The 22,184-nt window shown below is 35.6% G+C and overlaps 1 protein-coding gene across 2 annotated transcripts in view; it reads right to left on the bottom strand.

Moving 5' to 3' along the window:
• Positions 1-8,207: 8,207 nt before the first annotated feature.
• ATL2 (atlastin GTPase 2) overlaps positions 8,208-22,184 on the bottom strand; it is a 62,255-nt gene continuing 48,278 nt past the window's right edge. The window contains exons 5-14 of one of the 2 annotated variants that reach the window (XM_063078292.1): positions 20,248-20,298; positions 19,899-19,955; positions 18,333-18,425; positions 16,060-16,198; positions 15,108-15,235; positions 13,939-13,995; positions 12,906-12,977; positions 11,845-12,276; positions 10,363-10,377; positions 9,815-10,265 (exon numbers count right to left, since the gene is read on the bottom strand). In XM_063078292.1, coding sequence (XP_062934362.1) covers positions 10,158-10,265; positions 10,363-10,377; positions 11,845-12,276; positions 12,906-12,977; positions 13,939-13,995; positions 15,108-15,235; positions 16,060-16,198; positions 18,333-18,425; positions 19,899-19,955; positions 20,248-20,298 — 1,152 coding nt within the window. In that variant the 3' untranslated portion in view covers positions 9,815-10,157. Of the gene's footprint in view, positions 9,775-9,814; positions 10,266-10,362; positions 10,378-11,844; positions 12,277-12,905; positions 12,978-13,938; positions 13,996-15,107; positions 15,236-16,059; positions 16,199-18,332; positions 18,426-19,898; positions 19,956-20,247; positions 20,299-22,184 lie in introns of those variants that run through there. The other variant, XM_063078291.1, reaches the window with a different exon arrangement.

Below are 22,184 nucleotides of genomic sequence, written 5' to 3' on the forward strand. Positions count from 1 at the left end.
TTGTGTATGACGAGAGTTGTAGCAGCAGAGCTAGTAAGGAGAGGTCAGATTCAGGACAAGTTCTGAAGTACAGCCAGTGGGCTTAAAGATGGGTTGAATATGGGTATGAAATCAAGAGAAGAGTCAAAGATAACTCCTAGATTTATGACTGAAACAGAGAAAAGCTTTGGGTATAGTGAATTGGGGTTGGATGAGAATCAGCAGTTCTGTTCCAGCATCTGAAGTTTGAAATATCAAGAAGTTAGAGAGAGAAGTCTGGGTGGGAGATATACGAGTACCTTTAATAGTCATCGGTGTAAAGACTGTTTATGGGATCATCCAATGAAGGACACTGAGCAGGAGAGAGAGACCAGTGAGATAATGGAAAACTTAGAAAAAATGTTTCAGTGAGGGTCTGTATGGTCAACTATATCACGTGCTGAGAGACTGAGTGAGATATTAGACTGACCTTTATCTTTGAAGAGGTAGGTCTCTTGTGACTCTAGCAAGAACTGTTTCCATAAAGTGGTGGGGACAAGTCAGACTGGAGTCAGTTCAGGTGATGATAAAAAAGGCAGTGTGTATATAAAACTTTCAGAAAATTTTGCTGTGAAGGGAGACAAAGAAATAAGACTAGTTGGAAGAGAATGGCCAGGCCAGGGAGAGGTGGGGGTTTTTTGTTTGTTTTAAATTAGGTGATATTAAGGCATGTTTGTAGGCCAAAGTGATCCAGTAGAAGAGAAATTGATGATGTGGAAGGATGCAGAGAAAAGGGATATTTGTAGGATCAAAGTCCTCAGGAAGATGGATTCTAGAGCACACATGGAAGAGTCACCTTAAATATAAACAGGGACACTATCCATCACAGCTGAGAGGAACACGGAGTCATGTGGGCACATTTGGAGTTCCACTGGTAGATCAATGGTGGCTAGTTAAAAATAATTTTTGTCTTATTGCATACATTTTTCTCGACAAGATATAAAGTGAAGTCATCAGGGCAGAATTAGAGCGGGGGAATGGATTTTAATAAACTGATGAGCAAGAAAGTACAAAATATCACCTCTGTTTATCAGAGAAGTGTGGTAGGGTTGTTTGGCAGAGCTAATTACCTGTTTCAGATTTGTGGTAATGCAATTTAAGATACTCTAGTCAGCAGGATTCTGTGATTTTCTCCAACAATATTCAGCTGCTAGGGTATAGGTATAGATAATTAGAGAGTTGGTTTATAAACAGAGTTGGCGTTTTCTCAGGTGGGTACACAGAGGAGATGAGGATATTTATGAAGGAACGGTTGTAGTGCTGGACCACTGCATATAAGCTGAGCAAGAAGGCAAGTGAGATGAGGTTGCTATGTGTGGAAGTAGTAGGGTGAAAAGATAAGGTTTCAATGAGATTAGACAACTGCTTGAAATGGAATACTGGAGCAAATGAACTGAAAGGATAGGAAGTGATAGCTGTCAAGAATCTAGATTTGGGAGGGAGTACAGCTACACAGCAGGAGTGCATGACTTCTGAGTGGGTGGAGATGGAGTGGAAGGAGAGATCCTTGGGACTGAAGAAATCAGTACAGATGGGTCACTTATGTGGACTGAAGGTTCCAAGAATGATCACAGAAGAAACAAGAAGAAAAGGCTGTAAGCCAGCTGCTAGGGTTATCAATGGAGGGGAAGTAGTAGGGAGGTCAGCAGATTTCTAATGTAAATTGGAGTGACAAGTGAAAAGTACGACAACTTTCAAGTAGCTGTTTTGTTTGTTGCTGTTACAAAAAAGTCTTGAAATGGCACAATGGAGCACAGAACATATAACACTCATTTTCGGACCTGAAGTACATTGTGCATGGGAGAATGCCAGCCTTGAGGACTGCGTGAGACATTTTACTGGGGAGTGGAAATCAGGTTTCAGGTAAAGTGAGAAATGCTGCAAATTTCATGCACACATTTTATATTGAGGAAAAAAAGATTTTTTGTTTGAGTAGGATTGTTTATTTTAAAGAAAGAGGTTTAGAGGAGCCAAGGGCAGCCCCTTCCTCCAAAAGCAGGCAAGAGAGCATGCCAAGGTCCCAGGCAAGGAGCTGAGGCCACAGCCCCCTCCACCAAGAAGCAGGTAAGAGAGCATGCCAGGGTCCCAGGCAAGGAGCCAAGGGCCGCAGCCCCCTCCACCAAGAAGCAGGGAAGAGAGCACAACCTGGGTCTTAGGTAAGGAGCCGAGGGCGTTACCACCCACCCAAAAGCAGGCAAGAGAGCACACCAAAAACACCACTTCCACGTGGGTGGCCCATCACAACCACTGCCACAGCTATGGCTGCTGCAGAAGCAGCTCAACAGCACAGCCATCGTGCAGGCAGCCCACCAGACATTCATCTGCACTGACACAAGAAGAGTCATCAGGGGAGACTGGAAAAAGAAGAGGACATCTCTGTCCTCAAACCCACTCCAGAGTAACAGAAGCAGCTCTACCAGATGACCAGACATCAACACAGACATATCAGAAATATGAAAACCCAGAAAATATGACACCGTCAAAAGAACACAGTAATTCTCAAATACCAGACCCTATAAAAGCAGGAATCCCTTGAAATGACTGAAAAGGAATTCTAAGCAACAATCTTAAAGAAACTCAGTGAGATACGAGAAGACTCAGACAGCATAATGAAATGAGAAAAAAAAATCCAGGGTATAAAGGAAGAAATTTACAAAGAGATAAATACTTTTAAAAAGAATGTAGCAGAACTCATGGAACTGAAAGATTCACTCAACAAAATAAAAAACACAACCAATAGCTTAAGTAGCAGGCTAGAACAATCAGATAAAAGAATTTCTGATATTGAAGATAGTATTTTCAAAATAACCGAGGCAGACCAAAAAAAAGGAAAAGAGAATTTTTAAAAAAGAAGGAAGTCTAAGAGAGCTAGCATACAATCTTAAGCACAAACATTAGAATCATGGGTGTTCCAAAAGGGAAGAGAAAGGAAAAGGCATGGATAACCTATTCAATGAAATGACAGAAAACTTCCCAGGTATAGGGAGAGACATGGAACTTCAGATCCAGGAGGCCCAAAGAACCCCAAACAGATTCAACTCCCCAAAAATGTGTCTCTCCAAGACACATTACAGTCAAAGTGCCAAAGCTCAAAGACATAGCATCTTTTAAAAGTGAGAGAAAAGCATCAAGTCACTTACAGGGGACCCCCTATAAGACTAACAGCAGACTTCTCAGCAGAAACTCTACAGGCCAGAAGAAAATGGGATGATATATTCAAAATACTAAAAGAAAAAACTGCCAGCCAAGAATACTATGCCCAGTAGGGCTATCCTTCAGAAATTAGGGGGAAATAGTGTATTTTCCAGAGAAAAACCTCAAGAGTTCACCACCACACAACCAGTCCTACAAAAAATCCTGAAGGAAGTCCTGCATCTGGAATCCAAAAAATGATAATCAATACCACAAATACAGAAGAGGAAAACCCACTGGTAGAACAAAAAATGCAAACAAGAAAGAGAAAAAACTAAATCTTACCACCACAAAAAAACATAGTGACAATGTAATAATCCCTCTAACTTTATTTCTGATTTCAGTAATTTCGGTCTTCTCTCTTTTTCTTGGTCAGCCTAGATAAAGGTTTGCAAATTTTGCTGATCTTCTTAAAGAATCAACTTTTAATTTTGTTGATTTCCTCTGGTTTTTTAATTTCCTATTTCATATATTTCTGTTGTAATCTTTGTTATTTTCTACTTATATTTGCTTTTGGTTTAGTTTGCTCTACTTTTCCTGTTTTTTAAGGTAGAAGTTTATGTTACTGATTTGAGATTTTTCTTATTTTTAATATGTGTTTACAGGTATAAATTTTCCTCTAAGCACTGCATGAGCCCTGCATCCTATAGATTTTGACATGTTGCACTTTGATCTCAAAGTACTCTCTAATTTCTGTGTGATTTTTCTTTTTACCCATTGTTTATTTAGGAAAGTGTTGCTTAATTTCCACACACTTGTGAGTTTTCTAAATTTCCTTCTGTTATTGTGGTCAGATAACATATTTCCTATGATGTTAGTCTTTAAAAAAAAAAAGGAAAACTTTAAACAAAAAAAAACTTCATGGAAAGATTTCCATTATCTTTCAATTCTATTCTTCCATGAACTTTTTGAAGTGCCCTTGTGTTTATATTCTGTTTTATTGATATTTTGTGCAATTTATGTTGCTAAACATAGATATTTATCTTGATTTCTTTTTATTAAGTGGACATGACTTGCTTAGAAATTAATTTGCTTTTGAAAAGTTTATTCAACTTCTTCTGTTGAAATTAATTTGATATTTACATGCATGCTAATTGTAGAGATTATAAAATGAAATAAGTAAATCTCAGTTTTACATCTCCAGCTTTTGTGAAAATTTGAAGCCCTATTTCCACAGAGTAGTTATTCATCTGTTATTCAGTTTATATATTTGTTATTTGAACAAATAAATGTGCCTATTATTGTTAAAAATAAATTTAATAAAATAAAGGGGTTTATAATTCAGTCCCAATTGCCACTGTTTACAAGTGGAATTTGGTCTGTCTGACCCAATCTGTTTCTGGTGACAGGAACAGGACATAGGCTTTGAAGTATAAAGAAAAATTTTATAAACTTGGAAATAAAGCAAAAGACAGTATAGTGTGTCCTTTTAAAGTCCTACTGGGGCACTGTTCAATATGCCTGCCAAGGATATTTCTTAATCTAGGGCAATAGTTCTCAAAATGTAGTCCAAGGACCCATGGGAACTGAGTTCCCAAGGCACTTTAGGGATTCTATAAGGTCCTCTCTTTCCAACTATATATCTGTGTGAGGCCACATTTTCTTCATATACTCCAACCAAAACAACATACAGTTGTCCCTTGGTATCTATGGGGAATTGGTTCTAGGACCCCTGTGGATACCAAAATCCAAGGATGCTCAATTCCGTGATATAAAATGGCACATTTGCATATAACCTATACACATCCTGTCGTATACTTTAAGTCATCTTTAGATTTACAATACCTAATTCAATGTAAATGCTATGTAAGTAGTTGTTACATTACGTTGTTTAGGAAATGACAAGGGAAAAAGTCTGTACATGTTAAGTACAGACGCAATTTTTTTCCAAATATTTTGGATCCTCGGTTAGTTGAATCCAGGCTGTGGAACCCATGAATACGGAGCACCAAAGCTGTCAAGATGATGTTAAATGCTTCTAACACAAAGGGACAAATATTTGAGGTGACAGACATATTAAGCACTCTGATATGATCACTGCACACAGTATGAATATACCCAAATATCATACTGTATACTCCACAGACATATACAATTATCATGGGTCAATTAAGAAAAACAAATTTTAAAAAGGAAAAAAGAGAAATAGAAGAATAGGAGGTACCAGAGGCAAGGGGTGGGGGGGTGGCAGGTTAATAGACCAGTACAAAGCAACAGCTAGACAGAAGAATAAGTTCTGGTGACAGCAGCTAATAATATTGTACTGTGTATTTCAAGGTAGCCAGAAAAGAGAATCCTGAATGTTATAACCACAAAGAAACGATAAATGTTTAGGTGATAGATATGTTAACTCTCCTGATTACATCATTATACGATATATGTATGTATTGAAACAAACTGTACCCCATAAACATGTACAATAAAAAAAATAAAGGGCCAGCCCCGTGGCGCACTCAGGAGAGTGCGGCACTTGGGAGCGCAGCAGCGCTCCCGCTGCGGGTTCGGATCCTATATAGGGATGGCCGGTGCGCTCACTGGCTGAGCGCGGTGCGGACAACACCAAGCCAACAGTTGCAATCCCCTTACCAGTCACAAAAAAGACAAAAAAAAATAAAAATAAAAATTTAAAGAATAGGTATAATTTGGCAGATTTTTTTTTTTTTTTTACTAATATCTCCACTGAAAGGATTTAAAGGAACATCTATGAGGATTTTGATATTCATTCTCATTACATCTTCCTAATATCCCTGAGAGGTAGACATTATTCCCATTTTACAGATGAAGCAGCTGAGGCCTAACTGTTACGTGTTTGCCCAAGTTCATAAAGCTTCAAAATGGTGGTGTCGGGAACAAAGTGGCTTTAAAGTCCATCTCCTTTTCCTAGAACTGAAGTTTAACTATTCTTCCAGCTCTATGTTATATGAGTTTTTAGATAGTATTAATGTTTTGTAACTGGGAAGTCTAACCTATGCCATTTTAGATGACCTCTCCTTCCTGTTCTGTTAGCAGCCAGACACATTTGCTTCCAGTACAACTAATCCACTAATTCACTAATTACTATGTAAACTTGTCAGAAGGTTAAAAAAAAAAAAAAAAAAAATCTTAAATAGCCCAAATGACAGGGGGAAACGTAAGTAATGGACAATCTTCAAGAAGTACAGTCAGCCAAATAGAGTCAGCAGACAGCCTTAAAACAAGCAAAATTGAGAGCACAATTTTCTGTTCCTGTACCTGCTTCCCACCACTCTTCACATTTTATTATTTTATTACCCTGTGGTAGGAGGAAAATTGTCACAAAAAGAAAGCTCTTAGCAGTGATCCAAGGTTTAGTGTTTCCTCCTCAAAAACCCCTCTACCCTCACAATAATCAAAGCAACCATGTCAGCATTAAAGAATTACTTAATGGCCAAGGAAAATGTCTACGTTATATGAAAAAAGCATCATGTACAGGATAATTCTATTTTTGTGAAAACAAAAACGAAGAATATGTTTTATGCATATATAGATGTGTCAACAAACACAGGAAAGATTTCAACAGTACATACACCAAACTAAATAAAGTTACCTCTGAGGTGTACAACCAAAAGGACAAGGACATTTTCCCTCTTACTTCATATGACTCGTTTTTCAAGTGGTAATATGGGTAATTTTCATCTTGTCTTAGCATTAGCAAAATCTTGTTTTCTGCACTTTCTGGTGCTTTTCAGAATGTAGACATGACAGAGCTTGCGAGCTGATTTTCATCATTTTCCACAACTATGACACAATGGGAAAACACTAAAATGCACAGATCACTTCTGGTCAAGTTAGACAATGGGAATTGAGGCCATGAAAGTTTAGGCTGAAGCCAAAAAGCGTGTGCAAAAGATTTAAGCAACTCACATTAGCAGATAAGCAGATAATCAAAAGGCCTATTTACTACCTGGTTAAAAAAGTAGCAACTGCTTTCTTTAAAGGCCATTTTGGATTATATGGCAAACCACTAACAGTTACATCACAGTGTCTTCTGAAATTGTATGGCATATTTTAATAGGTTCTTAAACAAGACCAAAGTTTTGTGTGTGTGTGTGTGTGTGTGTGTTTTCTTCTTAAATCCCATAACAACAAAACAACGTAACTAAAACTAACAGCACTCACAACTACAGCAAGGGTGAAGTCTCTAGCCAGCCCAGCTCAATTCTGGAGGCAAAATAAAGCAAGCGAGCCAGCCCAGCTCAAAAGTTCTCTGAAAATATAACCTTTAAAAGTGAAATATTGCTATCCAACTCTACAAATAAAATATTTTCACTGAAGCAAGCATGACTACTTAAGTATCTTCATGAGGCATATACACAGCATTCTCAGTAGCAGGGTCTCAAATGATTGCCCCTTTCATAAAAGTAAACTGTCTTAATTAGGAAGATAAATCATTTGTCATTAAGAAAATCTTCATCTCTTTTTAAGAAACCTAACTTACAATAAGATTACTATAAGTTGTACTACCAAAAATATACTAACACCAAAGTTATTTCAATCAACAGTTTTGAGTTTGTCTTTAATTCCTTTTATTGTTTCTTGCTCAACAATGTTCAGTCTTCTGGCTGAAACCAAAGTGCTTTCTTAGAATCCTGTAGAGAATAACATCTCCTTGGGAGAAAACACTCTTCCCAAAAAGATATACTAAAAAAATCCAATGGTCTAGATTTCACAACTCCTTTTCTTTTTGTTTTTAAAGGTAAGCTATGTCTTTAATTTCAGAAAAACTTGCTATTATACAACAAACTTTTTATTTTTTCATTCATAAAAACAGTCAACAGCATTCATAAAACAGGGTGATAGAAGAAAATAAAAAGCGACATTTTTCAGATGGATTCTTTATGTTTAAGAATTGATGAGTAGGGAGCAATTTAATACAGATAGAAACAAATACAGTCCATATAAAAACCAGGATTTGAATGGGGGTGGGGAGATATATCAACCAAAATTCAGAGCTTTCAAAGCATGCAACTCAACATCTGAATTTTTTCCACTTAGAAATCAAACTAGGTGCTTTAATAGGTGTTCATAAAGAAGGCTATAAAAGTACTGAAAAATGTTACACTTATATATACCACCTATACCACGGGAGGGCGGGGGAGGAGGAGAGAGAAATTAATAAGTCCCCAGCTACACCTATGCCCGAGTTTTCCCTTACAGAGACAGACAAAAAAATAACTCTTTACAAACTCAGCTTCGAGGTACAATACCTTTCAGCTCTCAACTTGGGCATTTCCTGCTCATGCTCTTCTCAGTATAAACAAATATGTTTTATGTAGTGGAATACATACTTGAAGAATTCCTTAAAAAAGAATCACAAATTTCATTTTATATATACAACAAATTTTTAATTATGTACTCAAAATAAATTACAGGAAATAACTTTAAAATGCAACAGAGGACAAAGTCACAATAAACATTCCCATTGAATTCCCGTGGGGGGTGAAACTGCAGTGCTCAAGGAAGATAAATATCACAAAGATATCAAAAACTTCAAATTATCTAAGCATTCACACACTGACATGAGCCACAAACATTCCTTTCACAGGGACTATACTTATTAGCCTACCACAGAACCAGATTTTGTCATAAACTACAAAACCTTTCATACAAAATCGTATTTATATATTTATAATTCATATACATGCCCTATCTGTGACTTTAGAAAATAAAAGCTACACACTGTACAGACACTCTGAACTCATAGCTGTAGGCAACATTTTTGGATGGAATTTCTCCCCCAATAAAATTAATGGCATATTTTATATACATGAAGGCTAAACTGCAAAAAGACAGTTCAGTTTCCCAGATATGCATCTCCTTTTAGGGCAGGTTTACAAATTTAAAAAGGCAAGACAAATGTACACCTCAGAATTACTTTCTTAGCTAAAAGAGTTGTCATGTAAGTTCTGTGAAGTTTCTGATACGTGCATTTATGTAATACTGGTGCTGAAGGCAATAAAGCAATATATACTTTTAACGTAGTGGCTCAATAAAGGCTTCATTGTCATTCCAATCTGATTCTTGATACAGTGATTCATAACTTCTCTAAAAATTAAAATTCCAATGGGACACTGTGTTAAAGAGACTCTAAATAGATTTCTTAAAATATTTCCCTGAAATATCCTTTTACATAAGACAAAATTTCACTAACATTAGATTAAGTAAAAAGGAAAAAAAGAATTAAACGTGGCACAAATGTGCATGATACACTAACGCTCCTCAGCCAATCCCCATGTCTCAGGAGCCTATAAAAGAATGCTTAAAACCAACAAACAATTTTCACACTCTGTGGCAGCCATCTGTGAAGCCAGTTATACTAAACTACTTCTACAGTTGATTGTAAACTTTGGTTTATTTTTATTTGAGTTCTCATTGTACAGCAAGCATGAAAAAAAGGGAGAGTGGAGTCCATGAGGAGATGAACTGTCAGTCTGTCTTTAATCTGGCATGATGAGACACCTGGTCAGTCAGGCCTGCTTTGATAGAGTTTGTTACAGACTGCCTTATGTTTTCCTCCATCAAATTATCACCCAGGGGCTTCAATACCTGTGGTATGAGAAATGTGCAAAACAAACAAAAACATGAGGTAAAAAAAGAGTTACATATAAAAATAGATATAAAAATTCAATTCAAAGCAATGATGAAAATAACCAGGAATATGGGAAATAAAAAGATGTTTCTCCCAAAAAGAAATTTATGATGCTACAAATAATGCAGTTAGATATTTTATAATGCAACAAAAATTACTTTCCTCTTATTCAAACCATTTACAATTCCTATGAGATGGATGTGCAATTCCATACCCTATATGCAGCATCAAATCTGGTATGTATACAGCATTTATGCAGACCGGCCCAGACGGTCCTGCTTATTGTCCTACATGTATAAGTGTGAACACTTCAGATAGAGAAAAAAGTTAAAAATACTGTCTAATTTTTCTTCTTGTTATTGTTGGATGACAGTCTCTGTCGCTGTGCTGATGAAAGAGCACGATGAACCATTCGACGTCTAGTAACTTCAAACAGTTTGGAAAACACCTAAAACATGAAGTAATTCGTTAGGAAAATGACTCAGAGTGCCTCGAAGCTAAAGAGTTTAAGACTACAAGAATTTGAGACTTTGTAGGTTTCTCACCTTCCTGGGACTCCTCTGAAGCAAAAGAAAAGAGAAATGCAAATAAATTTAGACAAGGTTTGTTGACACAGCACAGATCTTCTCTGACTAGTGATCCACCTTACCTCAACTATTCTGAAAATAATTTTCCATTTAATTGTTTTGTAATAATGGCATCTCTAAAATCCTACAATCAATGCTGTACAAAAGATGAATATATTCAAAAGAAGACATTGCACAGTTATTGTAATTCATGTTGCAGAAAATTAGTAATGGTCCAAAATTTTAAAGTAGATCATATTTTTTTAAAAGTGAGATTGTGATAGCTTTTACTCCATCTTCTATTAGAAGACATCAAAGGAACACAAAGTGGTAAGGTTTAAGAGATAAACATCTAAATTTAAGAAATATCCAAACACAACCTTCCAAATTAGATCTGAATGAATAGAGCATTTCTCTAAAAGTAAATAAAATCCAAATTAATATAGTGGGTCACCTTAAAAAATACTAATGACATTATTACAAGAAAAGTCAAAATCCAATCAACTTTCTTCAAAAAATGGTCTACTTCTTCAGTCTTTGAGTTTAAAGCCCAAACAAACATGGACCTACATATCCTAAATCTTTCAATAAGCTCAACACTTCACCGGCACAGAAACGGCATCTGAAAATGCCTAATACATCGTTCATCAGTAATAACTGTAGCTTTCACTCTGGTCCTTGACATGATGTTCAAGTATTTCATGATGATCATTTTAATGACATCCTTAAGTGGAATTTCTGTACACGGACAATTCCAGCACATAGGTGGCTGATATGTAAAATGGCTTTCCTTAGTAGATACTTGCTGGGCAAGAGTTCACCGCCTGACTTTAAATTCTGGTTTGAGGTGAAAGATTATGATTAAAGTTGGTTCTCTGCTTCTGGTGCTTTGCTTTGTTCATTAGTATTTCCATGGTTCAGAGGTCAAAGTTTCTTTGGTAAGAAATCCCTATAGGATTGTTTCTTGTAGTACATCTGTAAGTCATCACTATCTTCATGGAAGGCACTGAAGACCTGTCTACCATCCAATATTTCTCCTGCATTGCTTCTTACCAATATTACTAAGAAAATTCTTTTGCTTTCCAGAAGCACTGCACTTCCAAACTTCTTTTCCTTACCTTCAAAGTGAGCCAATGATTATATTTTCTTTACCACGAAGAAGACTTTACTGAAAGAGACTCTGGCCCTGCCCACTGTCTGGTATAATCAAGCCCACAATTAAGAAAATATCCAGAGGATATTACAGATTTAGGCTAATTAAAGTGCAATATAATTATGACTTTAAAGAAAAAAAGCTCTTCAATTCATACAGATTCTACATCAAGCAAAACAGAAAACATCCTTTTGACATTCCTCATATAAAGGAAAAGTAGGTATGCAAACACTGTGGGTGGTAGGGGAGAGGAGGAATCACAAGGAAAATGAGATTAGTCACTGAAAAACCAAAAGATAGATACCAACCTGTTCCCATAGTGTTTCAGCAATCTGATCAATCATTGTTCCAATTTCTCTGAACTCCCCAGAGTATTTAACATATGCCCAAGTACAAAGAGACGTCAGTGCTAACCCCATGATAAGGTTACACAAGACAGCTATAGAGTTTAGGCCAATGAGGCCAGTCAGTCCTGAGATTATATACATAACAAACATGACTGCAAACAGTGTGGCAGGGGTACGAGCAGCATAAAAGATATTTTTGCCATCATTGTGCTTTATAAAATTTGCATAGGTTTCTTCAATTTCAGCTTCGAGCTGGTCCTGATAACGACGGCAGAACTCTTCTCCACCCATTTTTTTTACAGAACGAAACTGTTTCATCGCCACTTCCTTAAGATCCAGGTGTTTTCGCTCCAGATCGGAAGGTGCAATGTAAGGCTTGTCCCCACCACATACCTGTACAGACAAAATTATAGTAGGACAGATTACAAGCTAGAAGTAATGAACACCTGAAAGAAGTTTGCTGCTCATAGTTTTTAGTCTCATAAAATCAAACCACTTACATGTTTTTTTTTAACTGATTCAAGCAAAATAATTTTCCAAATATGACTTATACCAGTAAAACTGAAGACCAAGAAAAAACAAAAACAAAAACAAAACAACCCAACACTGCACTATGTACCTGACTTCACTTGACCCTCAACAACATACCATAATAGTAAAAAAGACTGCTGTCAAGAGAGTGGATAAAAGATAACACACTAAAAGGATATCTTAATGTTGGAGCAAGCAGAAACTGCTATCGTACTTCAGCTAATGTTACAGCAGAGGCTACTAATAACAGCACTCTGTATCATGCGTCAGAAAATATTTCAGTAGATTTTACATAAATAACTCATCATCTTAATTCTGCATTCTAACTATGCGAATTATTTTCTTACAGCTTATTTCCAGCAGAGATCATAAAGGAGAATTAGGAAATGATGTAACATGACAATACGTGAGAGCACAAATTAGCTCAATTATCTTAAATATAAAAATCCTCCATCCCACTCTAGCATCAAATTTAAATTTTAGTTACAAACCTGTTCCATACTTTTGCAATAGGTATCTCTTGCTCCTGCTACTGCAGCAAGATTATTGGCTTCAGCTGTTGCCTAAAAATATAAGATTAAATGTACCATTACTATGCCGAAAAAAACCCTATTAGTCTATAAGTTATGATTAACAAAATAAATTATATACAATGAACAAGTCTGAAAATAAACCAGAGAAAATATCAACTTCAGTATTCTTTCTTACAGAAGGGAACATCAGTATAAAGGACATGGTAAATTGTAATAGGACTGCAGCCAAATTTTATTTTGCTTAGGTTCATGTTAAAATGGGTTTGTAGAAAATACCACACATGCTCAGGAAATGGACAGAGATAAACAGGTACAACCCTGAAATGTGCTGAGTCCTCAGAGGTAAGGAATCAAGAATTAACCATATAGTTCTCTGTCTCACAATCAATATTACACAAGAGACATTTTCAAACCCACACAACTGTTTACTGCATGAATTTTATTAGAAAATACCATTACTCCACTATAAAACTGAGAAATTATCCAAAGTAGTAAACCTTAAAAAATATTAACCAGATTAAAATAACATTGTCCCAAAAGAACACCATTAAACAACGAGAAAAAGAGAGAAAGCCAATATTCACTAAAGCAGCTCTAAATCATTAATACCAAATAAAAATAAGCCTTATTTCAAACAACATTCACTGTCAAAGGCTCAGACGACAGAGTCGAAATTAAGCCTTCTTATGCAATAGAAATTTTCCTACACTTTGAGCATCTGAAAAGAAGGTATCAAAGACTCATTTCTTGTGGACTATACAAGCACAAACTACAGTTACAAAAAAAAAAAAAAAAATCATATGAAAACTTTAGGACCCGTGACATGTACTGCCTTAAATGTAAAAATTTATTTGCATGCAAAAAAGCACTCCCCATTTCCAGCTTTTCTCTCTAAAGCAAAGATTTTTGTTCTCCCTCGCAAATAAGTATACATACAACACATATCACACACACACACACACACACACCCCCTCACTCTCTCTCTCTCTACCTGAAGCATGGACTTTGGATGTGGAAGCTCCTCTCCTTGATAAATTTTTATGTAAGCCTAAAAAGACAGAAGATTTATTATACTGGTGGGTTATGCAATTTGGCTCTTTATCCCCAAAGACAGAAAAATCATTAAATATACAAATAATTCACACCATTCAAAGAAAATTCAAGGCTTTAAAAATTATACACTCTCATATGCTAACAAAGTTAACCCTGTCCTCAATATTATTAAATACATATGTTGCTAAATAATATCCTAGAGAAATGTTTCTAAGTATAATTCCAACTCGTATAAAAGTTATATTTCATATTTTAAAGTTATATTTAAAACGCCATCTACTTTATGAAAAGAAATCCATAATTCTCCCCTACTGCCAATGTTTCAAACAGATGTTAGAAAACATTTTAACCCAGTATTTTACTTTGACCATCTTAAATTAAATTTTAGCTGAAGAAAAAGAATTACCTAATTTGTGGTTTAAGAGTAAGAAGGGAAAGGATGGGAGTTTTTAGAAGTCCATACAGGAATTTTTCACCTCAACTTTCTACTGACTCAATATTAATTCATAACTATACAAAGATAGTATGAGAGTGAACATCAAGTGTCCAATAAGTAACCAAAAATACACTCTCAGTTAACTGTATTTTCTCTTCCACCTATCTATAATTATGATGAATAATACAACCCTCCACAATAGTCTTGTTCTGGCTATTAAGCAATAAAGATTAGAGAAGAGCAGAGAAAAAAAAATCTACAAATAAGTTACTTGAACTCAATAACCAGTATAGATACTTTCAGCTGCTCTTATCAAGTCTTCAAAACTCTGAGGGTTTTTTGTAATTCTGTATCTCAGGATACAGAATTACACTCCCAATTCCTATTGTTACATCACTCTGTCACGAGTGACAATTTGACAAACGGCTCATCTTCTCTCCACATCAGAGATACAGAAAGTAGAATAATTCTGTGGACAAATAAATACTGACTAAAGGACACAAGCAGTCTGCTACAATCTTTTAAATATTCTTAAACACTGATACACCCAATTCAAGGCAGAAAAATAAAAATTTTTTTGCTTTAAAATAATTTCTTATACATACAAATAAGTTTTAAGTCAACTACATTTATATCTTAGATAAAGCCATTTAATCTAAGAGTTCACCTACCTTAAAATATTCTACAAGATCTCTACAAGTGACTTTAGATCCACTTATCTCTTTTTCTACCAAATTTTCAGGGGCAAGCAGCAATGGAACCAGATTTCGAAGCTCTCGTTTGAAGTCTTCATCAATATCTAGTGGACATGAATTTGGTCAATATGTTAGTTCAAAAACAAAAAAAGGTGAAGAAGTCCCCATTGGTAAGAGTTCATAAAATTCTGTTTGTGAAATAAAAATACACAGTACCTACTACTCAAGTAGATCCATTAAAAAAAAGAAAAAGTTCATCCAAACATGCCATATCTCCTAGGAAAAAATATATGTATAATTCCCCCTACTCTACTAGCCGATTTCCTCCAGCTCCCAATAATTCTTCCAGCTCAAATAATAAATAAAACAAACTTTGGACTACCAAAACAAATTTTACATTAAGTATCAACTAAAATATCTTTCTCAAAAGAAGCAAACAATTCATGAGGTCGTATTAAATTTTAATACTAGATTTTGTTTTCTAGCCATAATGAAAATGTTGTCAGTCTCCAAGCCTTTTGCCATCACACTCCAAACAATCCTAAAACATACACAAAAGATTATACTTTCTCCCATAAAACAGACTTAAATCTGATTGCATCAATATGATCAAATGGTATAAAGCCTTTTAGCAGACAGCAATCAGATGAAATATTTAAAAGAAATTTCTCAGCCTTCAGAATCTTCCAGGACATCAGTGCTGAGCAAAAGACTACATTATAAAATAGGTTAATCAATATGCTAGGAACTTTTAAACAAACCAATGGAAAGCTAGACACAACACAGACAGCATTATAATCGCATCACTAACAATGCATCAAAATGTTCTCCAGTATAAGACAAGAAATTTAAAGAATCATGTATTTAAAAAAAATCTTTCAGCCTCTAAAAAGTAAGTTCTGCTATTAGCAAGAATGGGAATTCCCACCTTTCAATCTCCCATCAAAACTAGGATTAGTTGCAACTTTAAGACCAGGATGTGGCAAAAGGAAGCAACCAAGATTTGAGAAACAATTGTGAATGTGCTTCCTTACATTCTGTAGCTCTTCATGTTGATTTTGTTTTACCTGAGAGCAGAAGGAGACAGGGTGAAGATGTAAATAGGAGAAAGAAAAATTTTAAAAATGAAAATACACATACTCACATGCACACAACTCAGATGCTACTCCAGAGGGGTGTTTTTTGACAATACAAAAAGTTACTAAAGGCCACATCTAACCACTTTGGAAACTTCCCACATTTTCTTCAACCAGAAAAGACATTTTTTTCATGAGTAAGCTACATGGGATACCAAAAAATGCAAATAATAGTCATAATATCTAACATCTGAATAACAAGTTGTGATTGAGACTTATAAACCAGTAAATAAATAATTTGCCTTTAAAGTACTTACAACGGGGAGGGGGGAAGAAACATAAAAGCAAAGTACTAACTTGCCTGCAAACATAAAGGTTAGCCCCTGAGCAAAATAAGAGCTAAGGTAAAAAGCTCCAGCGCAGCCCAAAGAACGTTAGAAATTTATAAGGATTTCAGGGCTCTCTCTACATGACTTTTTATGATTTATGCTAATTACCAGAGTTTTGAGAAGAGACATGGCTATGCATTTTCTGGAAGAAAATCTTATCATTTATCCCAATATATCTCACATACTCTCCCAAAGATTCTTCTCAAAAACAATTCTAACAAAACATGCACTATTCATAATTAAAACCTGGAAGTACCTAAATCTCCATCAATAGTAGAATGGAAAAACTGTTGTCTATTCATTCAACGGAATACTGTATAGCAATGAAAATAAATGAACTAAACTATATGCAACAATATGGACTAATCTCAGAAACATAACATTGGGCAAAAAAAGCTAGACACAAAAGAATACCCACTGTATGTGCTTCCATTCACATAAAGTACAAAAACAAACAGAATCTGTTAGAAATCAGGATAGTGGTAGAGGATTTGAGGGGGTTACGGTACAGAGGTGGGTGCTTCTGGTTGCTGATTACATGGCTGTGTTCATTTTGTACAAATTCATTAAGCTACAGCACACTTATGATTTGAGCAATTTTCTGAAAACATGTATCCCTTCAGTAAGAAATTAGAAAACTTTGTCTCCGAGGTGCATAATTTTGAGCAAGTTAGTATAGTATGCCTGACATGCTCCATGTTAATTTCTTTTGAACAAACCAGAGAATACTCTGATGACTGAAATTATCTCCAACAGAAGGGTCTGAAAATGCCTTTCAAATAATCTAAGTAGAAAAAGTTGGTTTTAAACTCATTTTAGGAATAAGCAAATTATACTGTACCCCAAGTCTTTGAACATGGCTGAGAAACTAAATGCATCATCCCACAGATACACAAAATTTTATTAACCAAAAGAGAGCACCAAAGAGAGAACTTACGAATAAAGGGATCTTTATGTATCTTTTGTGCATGTAAGTAGATACGTAATTTGTAAGTACCTGACCTGTAGGATTTCCAAGTACTCCATGGAAGAGTACGTTTAGGAATAAAGGCTCATGATGACATTCATGAGGTTATTTCCCAGGAATGCCTTGGTATGGCATACTGCATGGGCCAGGAGACAGGGTATTTGGGTCCTAGTCCCAGATATCAATAATTAGTTAAGTGACCACAGGCAAGTCACTTTCTGGATCCCAGATTCTGTGTATAAAAAAAGAAGGCTTTTTTTTTTTTTAATTTAAGAAAATGTGGGATCTTACCAAAGTAGTTAGTGGATTAGATGATGTTTAAGATCCCTTTTCTGGCTCTATATGCTGTCACTCTATGAGAGATAGCACTCCTTTGAGAGAGGGTCTCACATCATCAATGCATGTACATTATTCAGCCCGTCCCAAATGTTCACAAGATCAGTTGGCCCAGAAAGAAAGATGGAATCAAAGTAGATCAAAAAGTTAGTCTCCTTCAAACTTTTACCCTTTAAATAGTTATTTACTGAGGGGGCAGTTGGCTCTGGGGAGAAATACTTATTCCTTAATTTTGATTTGAGGGCATCATCCTCTTTGGCAGGAATGCAACCAATTTACTTTTCACCAATTATGTATAGAGTCACCTGAGCTAACTTGGGATACTTAGTTTATTCCAGTGACAGAGATTGGCAGTGTAAGCAGAGGTCCAGTCAGCCCCGCCCTTCACCTGGCTTGCTGCTTATGCTCCCCTCTCTAGGAAATGGGGGTTTACCTGCAATCTCTTTTCAAGGAATTGTTTTCCACCTTCCAAACCATATGAATGTTCATAAGGATAACTCCAATCTCGAATCAAAAACATTAACGTCTATAGACAGAAAATACAAATAATTTCTTACAAAATCTTACAAAAAAATCACAACTTTAACAATCGAAGCTTCCCCCAAAAGGATCCTTATCAAAAGTTATAATAATCAAATAGTTAGTACTGCTCATGGTTATATCAAGAGCCCACTTGGACCACCAATGTTTCCAGCCCCTTTACCAAGTAATCACCTCCATTTGAGAACTTCACTGCATATAAGGAAAGAGTCAGCACAAGAAATACAGGATTTTCAAAAAATGAAAAGAAAGCACATCAGGGCATACAGATAATAATTTTAAGTCAAGGTTATATAACTAGAAGACCAACTAATTCTAGATGGCCAGTTCTAACACTGATTATAGATTTGGTGTCAAAGAGGCCATTTTCACAGAATGTTTTATTGATATAGGGTTGAGTTTCTCAACCTTAGCACTACTGACATATTAAGCCAATAATTCTTAGTTGTGTGGAGCTGTCCCATGCATTGTAGGATGTTGAACAGCATTTCTGGCCTCTATGCACTAGATGCCAGTAATGCTTATGTCCCCCCACAAAACTGTGACAACCCAAAAATATTTCCAAACACTGTCAGATGTCCCCTGGGTGGCAAAATTATCCCAGTTCAGGAAAACTAATATAAGCCAAACAGAGTATATTTTCACCCATATACACAAAATGAAGTCATAACCTGCCCGAGAATGTCATAAAAGTGATCTTGAAAGCCAGACCAGCCAGACAAGAGTGAGGTAGAATCATTGTAAACCTACTAACACTAATAATCACTAGCAATGCTGTCATACAGGAAGGACTTCACACACTGATGAGCAAAACATGGTGGAGTCATTCTCTCCTATCATAACTTCCACTGACCAAATAATACTAATGGCAACTTATAAATTATACTTGCTTCAAAAAATAAACTATCTGCAACCTTTCTATATAAAACCAAAATAAAGAATAAAAGGACTAACTTTAATTTGTAATATACCACAGAAAAGAAACCTATAACATTTTGTAGTAGTTTACCATGTATAAAAGAAATTGATATGACTGTGTAAAATTCCCCACTGTCTTAAATTTTAGAATTAAGTAACACCTAATTAAAAGAACATTATACCCTTAATCTAAGTGAAAGTATCAAGAATTAATCTAGACTCATTTGTTCTATTTCCTGTTAGCCTACTATTGATTGATAAGTAATATGGTGATGATATTACCATAAATTAGTTTCAACTCCACTAAATCTGTTGCTAGAAATGAGTTTGTAGGGCTGGCCAGGTAGCTCAAGGGCTGGCCAGTTAGCTCAGTTGGTTAGAGTGTGGTGCTGCTAACACCAAGGGTTCAGATCCCCTTACCGGCCAGCCTCCAAAAAAAAGGTGGGTGTTTAATATCCTAGTGTTTTCAAAGTTACAAGCTGAGGTGGCTTGATAGCTTCTCATAAGTAAATTTTTTTTAAATGATAAAATACTTACTTACCTGAAATGGTTTCTGGTAAATTTCTTCCATTGCAAGTCTTCCGTACTCTGTAAATAACTATTAAATCAAGTTATTTAAAATAATGCCCCCAAAGAGAAAATTGTTCTACATCAGAGTACCAGATGTAAGAGCCTTTAAAAATCATTTGAAAGCTAAACATTTAATTTTCTAACATACTGGTTATATACTGCAATTTCTTCTAATTAAGATGTCATACATCATTTAAAACATTTAAAACCACATAACATTCAATCTTGTTATAATACTATAGGCTTCTAAATGTGAATTCACAATAAAATGAGAATTAAATTTTTAACACCTTGACATAAATTGTTTGAGATACACGTACTTGCAAATGTTGAAGATCATCTTCTTGAATATTCTGAGACAAATTATATACCTGTTAAAACAAAATTTGTTTTTATTAGTGTATTATTTAAATACCCAGCTTGTGTATAACTCTACTTGTGGAAATTAAGGTTACTTTATACCTCAACACAAATGCATCACTTAGCCTCTAGTGGCATATAAAAAGAATTTTCTTTTTTTCCCCCTAACAACAGTCAGGATAAAACACTAAGGGGGAAGTAGTGGTGGTAAAATACATAAAAATCATTAATACACGCATATTCGTGGCATAAAAGTGGTAGACATAAAAAAAAAAGTACGAGTATATATGTAGTTTCCTTTTCTCCTTATCAAAGTTTAATGTTATGTCATGATCATTTAAAAAAAAAAGTGAAGGTTATTTCCACAGTCATTTCTCTAAGTCAGTGAATGTGAGGGGCAATAGTTCTACAAAGACGAATTTCTCCCTGGTACAATCAGAGTACATAGTTATTCAGTGGGTGCCTCAACTACCGTCAACTCTAATTCTCTTTTTACTTAAACTTGTCAATCTAAATAACCTAACATGAAATTTTTACCAGCCTGTGGAAGCTGATAAAAATAACAGTAGGTGGCACTCTTGCTCTTGTGGAACTTTTGGGAGGCTTTCCAGTACACACACTACAGAGCTATGAAGGGAGGGTCCAAGTACTCTCAGGGAAGGTTAGGTCCAGTCCCTCTGAGACAGATCTTTAGAAGGTAGCCTAGGAGAAAAGAGGGCATCCACGGATATCACCTTTGCTAAGAAATAACCTATATCTAAGTAAAGAGCGTTACTCCAAAGATAGAACAATTTGTTCTAAAAGCAAATAAGTGATAATCTAGTTGAACCACTTGAAGGTCAAGAATATAAAGTCAATACAGGCCAGCAAACCTAAAATAATACTCGCAGCTACTAATTCCAAATACGGTATTTAAAAATAAATTAATGACTAAGGTGATTAAACTTTAGATTTAAACTTAAAACCTAACAGCATGACCAAACTATTCTTACCCGTATGGGCCTCAGCTTTTAGAAATTAGGTCCAGATCCTTTCATTGTCAGGGCCAGGTTGTAAACAGCAAAGAGAAAAGGGGATTTGTTTTTCTTAGATCATTAGTTCTTTGCATACTGCCTTGTGTATGTAATAGGTGTTCAAACAAGTCTTTGTTGACAGAATAAATGACAAGAGGATCAATCTGTCATTGATCTATCAGCCAGATATGTTAAGTAAGCAGAAAAGACTACCCCCAAAGGTCAGGAAGAAAGCAATCACAAATATCTTAATCGTCTTGATTATTTATAGTTTATAAAGCACTTTCATACATATTATCTCATTTAGATCTTATTTCTGACTGCACACAACAAGTACACGCAGTAAAGATGGGTAAAACTCTCATTTTACAGATAAGAAAGTGGCTGAATGGCTTTAAGTGGTTGTCCAAAACCAGGTCTCCTACTATCAAAAGTTTGAAGAAATAAACAAGAGAACACCAAGGGACAAGTTTACTACCTCATTGTAATTTAAGACAAGCCCTAGAGCCATCTAACCTGGGGGGCTATAATGTGATAACACAAAGATGTGGCTTCTACTTGCCTCAAAGGAATCACGGTTGTGCCATCTTACAAGATCAGAGGAAAAAAACAGAGAACAAAATGGAAAAAAAGAGACTCTGAGGAACCCCAATAAAATCACTTAATGGGTAGTGACAAATATCCCCAGCTCTATAATAAACAGACGCCAGGCTGAAAAGTACTCCTCTTTTTAGTTCATATTAATAGTCAGCCTTCTTTCCACTCTGACAGCTAGGTACTCCAAATTGAGGAAGGAGAGAAATGCGAGCTTATAGAGACTGGTCATATGTTCCAGACATTACTGGAAAGCACTATAAAAGTTCTCAGACACTGTGACAGTATCA

Source organism: Cynocephalus volans, chromosome 14 (genome assembly GCF_027409185.1).
Source record: "Cynocephalus volans isolate mCynVol1 chromosome 14, mCynVol1.pri, whole genome shotgun sequence".
In the NCBI taxonomy this organism is placed as follows: Eukaryota; Metazoa; Chordata; class Mammalia; order Dermoptera; family Cynocephalidae; genus Cynocephalus; species Cynocephalus volans.